At 37.7% G+C, this 12,860-nt stretch overlaps 1 protein-coding gene across 1 annotated transcript in view; it reads left to right on the forward strand.

The window, feature by feature from the left end:
- The first annotated feature begins 2,938 nt into the window (after positions 1-2,938).
- The window catches only part of LOC141830452 (vacuolar protein sorting-associated protein 41 homolog), a 39,455-nt gene continuing 29,533 nt past the window's right edge, over positions 2,939-12,860 (forward strand). The window contains exons 1-4 of the mRNA XM_074717891.1: positions 2,939-3,319; positions 10,660-10,929; positions 11,023-11,202; positions 11,931-12,191. Coding sequence (XP_074573992.1) covers positions 3,056-3,319; positions 10,660-10,929; positions 11,023-11,202; positions 11,931-12,191 — 975 coding nt within the window. The 5' untranslated portion in view covers positions 2,939-3,055. The remainder of the gene's footprint in view (positions 3,320-10,659; positions 10,930-11,022; positions 11,203-11,930; positions 12,192-12,860) is intronic.

Below are 12,860 nucleotides of genomic sequence, written 5' to 3' on the forward strand. Positions count from 1 at the left end.
GGAACGACCCGGCCCCTCGGCCCCTTGGGCGGCCCAACTGGCGGCCCAATTGGCGGCCCAATCGGCGGTCCCTTGGGCGGCCCGACTAGCGGCCCCCTTGGCGACCCCTATGTCGTCAATCGACGACCCTCGGCCGTGTCGTTACTCACTAGGACTTTCCACCCCTGGCCAGTGGATTTTTTGCCTCCCCCAGGATTCGAACTCTAGACCTCCAGGATAAGTACTAGAGTTTATGAATCCTGGTAGCCAAGTGAGAGGCTCTCACTTGGCTACCAGGATTCATAAACTCTAGTACTTATCCTGGAGGTCTAGAGTTCGAATCCTGGGGGAGGCAAAAAATCCACTGGCCAGGGGTGGAAAGTCCTAGTGAGTAACGACACGGCCGAGGGTCGTCGATTGACGACATAGGGGTCGCCAAGGGGGCCGCTAGTTGGGCCGCCCAAGGGACCGCCGATTGGGCCGCCCAAGGGGCCGAGGGGCCGGGTCGTTACAGCCGGATCCGAAGGTATCGCTCCCCCTCGCCCTATATAAACCTCTCAGGTATGACATTCCAGCCATTTTGAATCCTCCAGAGACACTTACATTGTTCTCTCGGTCTGACTTGAGCGTCGGAGTGGCCACGCCGGGACCCCTCGACGCCCAGCTAATCCGTGCGTTCAGTGCCCCCCTTTTCAGGTCCTTTCTCCTCCTTCGTGGAAACATCGGGTGACGCGGCCTCCCCCGTCCGGTGATTCAGCTGTCGTCGACAAGGAGCCGGAACATCATAGATGAGAGTTTCTCTCTCTAAATTCTTAATTTTTTTGTCTTTGGATAATTTTTTAAAATTCCAATTAATATTTCTATTTTTTACCCCAAAATAAATATAAGTGAAAATTTTATTCCTAAAATTTATCTATTTTCTAACATGCATTCCGTAGTTTTAAAATCCCTAAAATAGTAATTTCCATTTAATTTTTTTAGTAATACTATGTTCTTTTTACCCCCACTTAAATGTATATAGTTTTAAAAAAAATACAATCTAGAGTTTTAAGATCGTTAAAATACTTTCCAAATTAAAAAAACATATGTTTTGATCTCGATGACTAATAATACTATTTTAAAAAATAAAATAACAAACATAGGGTCTTATTTGATTCCAAATTAAAAAAACATATGACAGAGTGAGATGGATCAATTTATCAACTTGGTAGATTGAGAAATCTCTAACCCAACCTAATTCAAGACGAGTTACAAGTTAAACAGGCCAACCTATGGATTTGTCAAAAATATTAAAAATTTAAATTTGGATTACAATTTAAATTAGTCATGTTAAAATTTTTATGCTTGAATCGCGATTTAGATGGATCAACCCTCCTACTCTATTGAATTTTTTTATTTTAATTTTAAATTTTGAAAAAAAATAAATTTTCTCAATCTGCGGACCAACTCACTGTCATGGGCCAACTCACATGGGTCACGGACCTAGATGGATCAGTCCATCTGAACACATCTTAAAATGGATTGATAAAATTTCAATCTAATCTGTCTAAATTATTTGATGGGGTAGGTTAATCTCACGGATCCAATCCAAATTGATGATTATACTATGCAAGGAGCGAGAAAAACTCTGAAATACCATTCTGTATCGTGACCAACTACAGTTTCTCAATTTACCTCTTCACAGATGGTCGTAAGACAACTATATGGGGCTACTAAGGTAGCGAATTCCACCTTTTACAAAAGAGAAAAACTCCATCTATGAATTCTCCGATGAGATTCAAACAAATTATATTAAGGAACGAGTAAGTGGCAATTGGAGTTTTTTTTTAACCATAGATGATAATTTTTTTAAATTCCAATTAATATTTCTATTTTTTACCCCATAATAAATATAAGTGAAAATTTTATTCCTAAAATTTATCTATTTTCTAACATGCATTCCGTAGTTTTAAAATCCCTAAAATAGTAATTTCCATTTAATTTTTTTAGTAATACTATGTTCTTTTTACCCCCACTTAAATGTATCTAGTTTTTAAAAATACATTCTAGAGTTGTAAGATCGTTAAAATACTTTCCAAATTAAAAAATCATATGTTTTGATCTCGATGACTAATAATACTATTTTAAAAAATAAAATAACAAACATATGGTCTTATTTGATTGGAGCATAAAATTAATATATCATTTATGGAAGTTCAAACACCAAAAATTTAATTGTCAAGGGCGGAGCCAAATGTACCTGAGCTTCAGCTAAGGGGATTTCAAATTTTATTATAATTTTAATGAAAAATTATTTTGATTTTGATGGATAAACAGTATCTTAGTTCCGGATTAATTTTTATTGTTTGTCATTGAAAAAAAAATTTAGTCCAAATTGATTGTAAATCTTGGCTCCGTGATTAACCGTAGTCACCAATGAAGGCAGAGTGCTAAGTGATCGTCGTCGCAAGTCTGCGCGCGGATGGTCGGCCGGAGCAACCATCGTAGTAAAGGTGGAGCGATCGTCGACGTGTAAGGCCACGCAAAGTATTTTTTTAAAAAAATTTTTAAATAAGAAGGGTATTTTGAAAAAAAAATGTGCCTTTGGAGATATTGAAATCTTAGTGTGCTTTTTAAAAATATTTAAACTTCGAATGCGCCGTTTCATAAAATGCACATGATAAAATTCTATCGGGTATTTTGATGATTTTAAAATAGAGGTATTTTTTTAAAGAAAAGGTAAACGCTCTGCAAAATGAATGTTTCATACGCTATGTTAACTGATCCAATCACAACACTTGTTCCGATTGAGACATTTGCCCAGATCATTACCACGCGCGATTGGATGATTCGTAAGGACGACTGTAGCCTGTCTGGGAGCCACCATCTAAAAGCAGAAAAGGACAGGGAGAAACGGAAACACCCATTGTATTTGTCTGTTGCCTTTGGCCTCGCCCTTCTCGATCGAGTTACTCGGCCACCTCAAATCACCCGACCACCCTTCGAAACCACGCGAACCATCCAGGGCGCCAGGTAGAGAGGAGAGGAGAGGAGAGGAGAAGAGAAGACTGCGATCGGATCTTGCCCCCTGGCGACCATGGTATCGAACCACCCCGCCGAGAACGGCGTCGATGGGGATGACGAGCGGGAGGAGGATGACGCTGAAGAGGAAGAGGAAGAGGAAGAGGAGGAGGTGGAGGAGGAGGAGGAGGAACCCAGGCTGAAGTACCAGCGGCTTGGAGGCAGCATGCCGTCACTCTTATCCAACGACGCCGCCGCCTCCATCGCCGTCGCGGAGCGTATGATCGCCCTCGGCACCCATGACGGCACCGTTCATATACTTGATTTTCAGGGCAATCAGGTGGGATACAGTTCAATTCTCTTTCTTGAGCGGCTTTTAGATCACATCGTTCTCTTGATTTCAAACTCTTAGCTAATTGAGTTAGGACACAGTTTTAATTTTTTTTAATTGAGGTTTGAAACTTTGTTCACTGAGCCACGGTCGCAAGGAAAATTCTATATTTGCAACTATGCGTTGCTGACACTATGCCATATTTGGTCTGACATAATGGATAATTGTCGTGACCAAATTACAATAGTTTAATGGACCTGCTTGAACGAATCAGGGACAATTTACAGGGAGGATCTATCCCAACGGAAGCTTGGTCTGGATCTAAAGAAGGATTAGAAGATGATTTTTGATTGTTGGTAGAGTGTCTTTCCCTTTCTCCACACGCGCTTGTAAGCATATATAGGCTCTTAAGTGACATAGGAGAGTAGTTTTTTTTTTTCACGAGCCCCTTCCTATGACTAGTAATGACCACTGATGATAGGTCAATAACATCGACACTACCCCGAAAATGCTAAATAACTTTCGAAGCACATCCTACTCAATATTGCAGAATAACAAGAGCAACCATATGCATATAAAACACCAATATTTCAAATATGATTCATTCATAAAAGGAAACAAACTATTTCAATTTAAGAACATAAAATGTTTTCTAGCAACAAAATAAATATAACATCTTTAAAGATCTTATCCAAATATGATACATTAAAGATGAATGTAATAGAGTACCAGTGAATGATGAGAAATAAAAGAGCGATGGAAAAAGTATTTTCATCAATTTTTTAATCAAGGTTTAGGTGACCAACTTAATTTAGGTAATTTAAGTAAGTCAGAGAAGTATAGAAATTTAAACTTTTATCGTAGAATTCAAACTTCAAAAGTAGAGTAAACTTTAAATGAGATGTATAATAAAAAAGTAGATGTACCAGATGATATTCTGATAGAGATATGAAAGTGCCTAGGGAAGGCAGGCATTAGATGACTTGCAAAGTTATTCAATCTGATATTGAAAATGAAAAAAAATTTAATTAGTGGAGAGTAAGTACTTTAGCCCCCGTATATAAAACAAAGGAGACATATAAAATTGTGTTAATTATAGGGGTATTAAGTTAATAAGTCATATTATGAAACTTTGAGGAAGAGTAATAGCAAAAAGATTAAGGAAGGAAACCAGTAATCGAAAATCAATTTGGATTTACGCTTGGAAGGTCGATAATAGAAGCTATATATTTCTTAGACAACTAATTGAAAAATATCGGGAATAGAAGCAAAACTTACACATGATATTCATCGACCTAAAAAAAGTTTATGACAAAGTCCAAGGGGAAATTATGTGGAGAATTCTATAAGAAAAATATTAGCGTAGTATATATTGAAATAATTAAGGATATGTACGAAAATTTAATGACAAGAGTGAATATTCTAAGCAGATTAATCGAAGCGTTTTGTATATTAAGAATCAGTTTTAAGTCTATTTTTTACACTAATCATTGATGAACTCTAGACTAATTCAAGACACGTTACCATGGTACATGTTATTTGTAGATGATATTATTTTAATAGACAAGATATGTGAAGGAATAAATGTAAACTCGAATCTTAGTGGGAAATATTAGAAGTGAAAGGTTTTTGACTTAATAAAGTAAAGACAGAATATATGAAATTTAAGTTTAGGAATATTAGACATAATAAGACAATTGTTAAGATAGAAAATGGCGAGTTGTTGGTAACTAAGAATTTTAAGTATTTATAATCATTTTTGCAAAAGGATGGAGGAGTTGAGGTATATGTCTTATATAGAATACAAGTAGGATGATTGAAATAGAGGAGAACATCACATGTTCTTTGTTATTGTAAAGTACCTATAAAACTTAAAGGGAAGTTCTATAAAATGGCGGTTAGACTTGATATGTTATATGAAATTGAATGTTGGGCTATGACTCGAGCACACCAGTAGAAGATGAGAGTCGTAGTGATAAGAATGTTAAGGTAGATGTGTAGACATACGAGAATGGACATGATAAGAAATGAGAATATTAGAGTTAAAGTCGGAGTTGCACCTATTGATGGAAAACTTTAGGAGACACGTTTAAGATGGTATGAATATGTACTTAGAAGACTAATAAATATTTCAGTTAGGTGATATAAAACTATGACAAATGCACACATTAAACGAGGAAGAGGAAGATCAAAGAAGACTTGATTAATAGCGATAAAATAAAATAAAATAAATTTAAATATAGATAATAATGTAGAAAGATCCATATAGTCGATTCCATGCTTGGTTGTTGTTGTTGTTGTTTAAACAGGAAAAGTATATGTTCACTAAAGTAGAAAAAATAACAAAAGAATCAAAAAGACTCACAAAAGCTTCAACTCCAATAGTTGTGTTTTAGAGCAACAAGATGGTAGTGCACCTAATAAGCTAATTCAATACCTCTACCAACCTTGAGATGAGTTAGAAGAATAACGCAGGGGTAGGTGTATTAGAAAAATTGGTTAGAGATCCTTCCAAAGAAAATTAAACAAAAAGTAGACAAGTATAAATAAGAAGGTTAAATGATATTACATATTGTCTCTTGTCTATCTATCACTAAGATATGTCAATCGCTATAAATTACTTTTATTTTCATTCTCAGATAAGAAAACATAATGGTATCTTATAAAAGAGGGTTTCTATTTGTTTCGACGTCGGAATTCTTTGACTATGTGATTGCTAATTAGATGTTGACAATGTGTGACTATCATGAACTCGTTATATCTCTAGTTGTATAATCTTTGGTTCGGCAATGCCTAACTATATTTGATGTAAAACAACTCTAGGATCATGTGGGCTTGAGTTAGATATATTTGTCTGTATGCCATACATGCCACAATCTAATGGTTATATGCCCTTTAACTAAGTATGACATGACAAACTAACATCAAGTATTGTTGGAGGGAGGTCGACTTCTTGGGGAGGTTTGACTATTTAAGGGAATGGAGATTGAATACTCGAGTTTGGGGGAGAGGGTAGTGTGAGTGAATTGTGGCAACTGTCGTATAGGGACCAGGAGGGGTGCTAACAACGTCTTCTTAAAAGGGGAAAAGGGCAGCAATGACTCTTTGAGAGGGGAAAGAGCAACGACGACTCAACAAAAAGGAAATGGGAAGGAATGATTCTTTGAGAGGGGAAAGGGTGACTACCCTTCAAGAGGCATATAGGTGGCAGCTAGATGCAATCGTTTGCAAGGAGACACTAGTGTTGTCCCCTTTGTGTGCGTAAATGCAAGCGGTAACCTCCTATATATGTGGGAATTATTTTTATTTTTTTCAAATTGAGTTCATGGTTTTAAAACTCAGTCTAGGCAGCTTAGGTGGTTTTGATCCTTCTCCACCTTGCCTAGGGGATAAATGATTTGTATTAATTGACTAATTAAAAATTGGCATAGGTGGATTGCTTAGGTAGCCTAGAAAAAATGGTTTTTAGGTTTTAGTTCGCTTATTAGATTGTGGTTCATTTAATAGGGATTAGTTAACCTTAATTTCTAATTTCTACCCTACTTTTAGATCCGTCTGGCACAATTCCTAAGTTTGATGCTATTTCTTTGCTTGACACACCCCTCTATCGACTCATTTTCTTCACCCAACACCACTTATGATTCAAGTATTCTGTGATTTCCATTTTAATTTCCCCTTCTCTCCATACTAGGTGTGTTTTTCTAGTTTCTTTTGCAATTTCCCCTCTATTATTTGTTTATTTTTCAGTATCAACTTTTTTTTTCATTGATGATTATTACCAGTTTTCACTGTGTCATGTGATTTTCACTTGATTTATTTTTCTATTTTTGATTTTGTTTGTTTTTCCTATTTTACTAAGATTTTAACATGAACAAGTCTCCATCTACAATTGAGGTGGTTGGCCAATCGCCTAGAACCACATTTGAACACTTGATTGGGTTTTAATATTTCACTATGATGTGTGTTAATGCAGCGGAAATCTGTTGTTGAGTTGAATGCTGAAATGGACGATGATAAGGTCAAGGTTGGATGATGTGGGAAGTAGTTGAGGCGGAGATCATTCGGTCCAAGTAGTAGACGTCCGACCTGCACACATTATAAAATGTGTTATGGACACTAGAGTTGTCGGACAACGTCACACAAATGTGGATATAGAAAGAATGCAAAGACACTAAAGAGAGAGTGAGATTCTTCTCCCCATTTTCTGGTGGTTATATCATGTAGTTAGGTGGGAGTTCATATCTAAGTAGACCTACAACTATAAGGAATCATATCTAGGTATGGCATGGGGACCATGCGTAGGCATGGTCTAGGATTGTAGGGGCAAATGGCATGGGAACCCTGCTCAGGTATGACTTAGGAATTCAGGTGTGGCCTATAAGATCAAGTGCAGGCGAGATGGGAGGCCACGCCTAGGGTATCACTAGTCTCCCCTTCAAGTCGAGTCGAGGAGTTGAGGTGTATAAGACTCGATTAGAGTGCTCAAGTTAAAGGTGGGCCCCCCTAACATTTAGGTGGAATTGAAAGCTAAGGTTGAGGTATTCAGAGACTTTGATGTGGTAGAGATGGACTAGAAAATAGAGATACATAGAAGTATTCTTGGGACCGTGATTGAGGCTGAGAATGAGTCATAGGCTCAATGTGGGGGCTTTAATGAGTCTTCTTCTCGAGGCTTTTGTGCTCAAGTAGATTTGGTAATGGATGAACATATAATGAATTTGATTTAGATAAAAAAGACCTGGGTATGAATATGTAATAAACTAGTCTCGGCTTAAAGGAGTCGATTGCAGAGCTGTGGGCTAAGGGGGGAAGAGATTGGTCCTGAGACCATGGGCTTTACGGTCTAGGAGAGATATAATCGAAAGTTGATCCTTGCCTTAGGCAAATCTCTAAAGTAAAGGGAGAGTTCGATCCTGAAACCTTAGGTGAACTTCTAAGATTTGAGAGAGAATTAAAAGTTGACCCATGCCTTGGGCGAACTTCTGAGGTGAAGGGAGAGCTCGATTTGAGATCTTGGGCAAGCTTTTGGGGTGTGAGAGAATCAAAAGTTGACTCTTGCCTTAGATGAACTTTAAAGCGAATGGCGAGCTCGATTTTAAGACCTTAGGTGAACATGTGAGGTTTGGGAGAGAATTAAAAGTCAACTCTTACCTTGGGTGAACCTTTGAAGCAATGAGGGAGCTCTATCCTGAGATCTTGAGCAAACCTTTGAGTTCTAGAAGAGAATTGAAAGTCAACCCCTACCTTGGATGAGCCTCTAAGACTTAGTAGGAGCTCGATCCAAAGACCTTGGGCAAACTTCTAAGGGGTGTAATCCTTGTCTTGGGCGAACCTTTGAGACGAAGGGGGAACTCGATCTTGAGACCTTGGGTGAACCTTTAAGGTCGGCAAGAGAATTATAAGTTAATCCTTGCCTTCGATGAACCTATGAGACGAAGGGGGAGCTCGGTCTTGAAACCTAGGCGAATTTCTAAGGTGTAGGAGAGAATTAAAAGTCGACCCTACCTTGGGAGATCCTCTATGGTGATGAGGAAGTTTGATCCCGAGATATTGGTTGAACCTTTGAGGTCCATGAGAGAATCGAAAGTGGACCCCTTCCTTGGGTGAAATTCTGAGGTGAAGGGGAATCTCGATCTTAAGACCTCAGGCAGTCTAAGAGAGAAATGAAAGTTGACCCGTACTTTGGAAGAACCTCTCAGGCGAAGGGGGAGCTTAATCCTAAGACCTTAGGCAACCTTTGAGATTTCGAAGAGAATCGACAGTCAACCCCTACCTTGGGCGAATCCTTGAGACAAAGGGGGAGCTTGATACCTAAACATTGGGTGAATCTCTAAGGGGACAGATGTGTGAATCAGAATAATAATAAAATAGAGAGTATCCAATTAAAGTTGCAACTCATTGCAGTGGAACTCAATGCATCCTAAAGACCAACCTTTAGGAGGTTAGAGAGGCATGGCACTAAGCCTCGAGAAATATACAAGGGGACCTTGCGATAATGGGATGTTGGTGAATGCCTTTCGCAGTAGTAGATTCTCGAGTTGGACAACTTAGAGGACTCTCTCCTCCTGAGATGATGTTGATGTTCCTAGGTAGGATGGTTGTCGTCATCCAACTTTCTTTTAGAAACTTCCTTTTCTTCTTGAGTAGGTGAATCTTGTTGTTCTCAGGCTTGATCATCTCCTTCACTTGTCCACCTTGGGGGACCTCATACAAATGACGTCAAAAATGATATGATGAAAAACTGCTATTGATTTGGAATGCTAAAATGGATGACGATGAGGCCAAAGTTGGATGATGTGGAAGCGACTGAGGTGGAGATTATTGAGGCCAAGTAGTAGACACCCAATCTGTACACACTAGAAAGAGGGTAAGAAAGTGTCAAGAATTGTACGACAGAGATCCTTTGATGCTTAAGTTATACAAGGGCGGATGTAGAAAGAATACAAAGACATTAAACAATGAAAGATTCTTCTCCCCTTTTCTGGTAATACTTGAGTATTTATACATGTAGGTAGGTGGGAAGGTCATACCCATGTAGTGTCTAAAACTGGAAGAGACCATGTGCAGGTATGGCATGGGGACCATGTGCAAGTAAGGCATGGGGGTCATGTCTAGGCATCTCTTAGTACTATAGGGGCAAATGGCATGGGGACCATGCCTGAGTATGGTCTAGGACTCTAGGTATGACCTCCAGGAGCAAGCGGGATGCGAGGTTACTTGTCATCTGTCATCAAAGATATGTGCCAATTTTGGATGCTTTTGCTTATCTTAGCGCTTTGTTTGTTATGCTCGTGGACCACAATTGCCACTTCCCAATTATTTCGGTTTTATGCTAATTACTCTAGCTTAGCATAGAGCAAGATCAACCTCCCATTTGCACGTCTCCTAGCCATATGCTGGTACAAGAAGGGTATGTATGCTGTGCTGTTTGACTTTTTGTATGTTGTGCCATTTAGCTTTTGTAATCATTCAATTTTGTACTGAGATCTTCATCTTAACAGGCTGTATAATTTATAAATGAATAAAAAAATTATTATTTATAAGATGTGTCCATCACACATTTGAACATCCAAGAATCAGCCTTCCTTTTCATTGGTGCTTGCTCTCCCTCTGGATTTTTTTTTCTTTTGATTATTTTCCTTCTATAGTAAACAAAATATGATTGTAGATTAAGTTTTATAGAGTTTCTCATTAAATTATGGATTGTAATTTGTTAGCCTATGTTAAATAGATGTGAATGTCGTTGATGTTTTAACTTCTAATAAGCCTTTGCTAGATCTTGTTTCAAATGAGCATTGCTGCTTGAACATCCTCTATATGTTGTCACAACTAAATTCTTTTCTTCACAGGTCAAAGAATATACTGCCCACACAGCCACTGTGAATGACATCAGCTTTGATTCAGAAGGTGAATATGTTGGTAGCTGTTCAGATGATGGAACTATAGTCATAAATGGCCTATTTACTGATGAAAAATTAAAATTTGAGTACCATCGCCCAATGAAGACAATGGCTTTAGACCCTGATTTTTCACGCAAAGCCTCAAGGAGATTTGTTTCGGGTGGTTTGGCTGGTCAACTTTTTCTGAATATGAAGAATTGGTTTGGATACAGTAAACAGGTATATCGGGTGCTCCAACATCTCTTCTACTGTTATAATCACCATTAATAGAGCTATAACATTAACAATTTCTCTTTATTTGTTCCTATCTAGGTTCTTCATGATGGTGAAGGTCCAATACATGCTGTCAGATGGAGAACAAACCTAATTGCTTGGGCAAATGATGCAGGGGTGAAAATTTATGACATGGCCAATAATCAACGCATTGCTTTTATTGAGAGGCCAAGAGGAAGTCCACGCCCTGAACTTTTACTTCCTCACTTGGTCTGGCAGGTTTGTTGAGAATGATCCATCATTACATTGTTATCCAGTCTTTTTCAAAGAAAGTGTAAATTAAGGAAAGTACTTAAGTTAGCTTGGGGATTGTATATATTGGACAGAATGGCATGCTGCAAACTTTGTAGCAAACAATACATAAGGCATTTCTTTAAATAGTAAACCCACTGCTTGTCTCTTAGTAAATGGAATAGCTAAGTCGATTTATAGTATTTTTGGTTACAGGACTTGAGGTCCGGAAAGGTTAGCTTTACTGTATTTTCCTTGTAATCACATTTGTTCATGTTTAGAATGGATCTTTCCACCTGAGTTAGTGATGCATATTCTGAGACGTCATAACTGAAGAAGACACGTGCTCAAGTCTTGTTTTGTTTGAGAGATGTTTAGTCATTCATTTTTATTTCAGGTGTAAAAAGTAGTTTTTTGCTTCCTAAATTTTTAGTTCATACATGTGAAAATCAATATTACTGTTGTGGTAGTTGGAGGATCAGACTTTTCTGTAAGTCATTTAGGAGAAGGGTTCAAATTATGTTGGAAAAGGCTTTCTTGATGGTGACATTGAATAATTACACCAAGTAGTTTATATCATTTTCCTTTTAATAATAAAAAGTCAGAAATCATCACAAGACTTAATTTCCTAGAAACTACATATGGTTTGTATTTTATAGTGACCAATCTTCTGTAAGTCAGTGTTTACATGCTAAGCACTTCTTTCCCATGTCCAGGCTGACACACTCTTGGTTATTGGCTGGGGAACATCTGTTAAAATAGCAGCGATTAAGACCAACCAATCGAGTGGAGCAAATGGGCTGCAAAGAAGTTTATCCATAACTAGTACAAAGTATGTGGATATTGTAGCATCTTTTCAAACAAGCTACTATATATCTGGCATTGCGCCCTTTGGTGATACTCTGGTTGTGCTTGCTTACATTCTGGAGGAGGAGAATGGAGAAAAAGACTTCAACAGTAGTCCGCCTGCCAGGCAGGTAAAATTTTTACTACTAGTTTCATCAAGGGGTTATTTGATATTTCAGTATCTTCCCTTGATATTTCATATAGTCTAATTCTTTGGGACTATTTGCTGTTCCTTTGTGCATCAAAGTTAGTAGTCTTATTTTCACTATTTCCATGCATCTTTATATTCTAGTTGAAAGTTGGATTTATAACTAGTTCCATTTAAGAAACCAATTTGTAAATATTTCCTCAGTTACTTTTTATTATTCAGAAAGTTTATTTGTGTCCTCACAATATTGCATGTTTCGTGCACTAAATAGTTTGTGCTACCTATATCTTCTTGTTCTTTGTCTAGACTGATTGAAGAATATCTATACACATTTAGAATCTTTAAGGTGTGATCTCTTACTGTATTCACATGAAATTCTTAATTGATTGAGTCTCACAACGTATATTGTTCAAAAGATGTTTCACATGTAGATTGATAGAAACTGAATATAAAGTGGCTTCATAGTTTCATAATTGGTTTAACAGTATAATTCCATGATGCTGGAAGATTACATTCTCCCATCCAGTCTCTTGTTCAAATCATCTTGCCTTATTACTGCAACACAGTTGGTTATTTTGCTTCATCCAACCTTGTTTTGCACAGGCACGTATTTTTCTTGGTGTAATCAACATAATATCAATGTCTTGTATAA

This window comes from Curcuma longa, chromosome 1 (assembly GCF_044706935.1).
Source record: "Curcuma longa cultivar G26 ecotype Majalengka, Jawa Barat chromosome 1, ITB_CL_G26_1.1, whole genome shotgun sequence".
NCBI classification, from domain to species: domain Eukaryota; kingdom Viridiplantae; phylum Streptophyta; class Magnoliopsida; order Zingiberales; family Zingiberaceae; genus Curcuma; species Curcuma longa.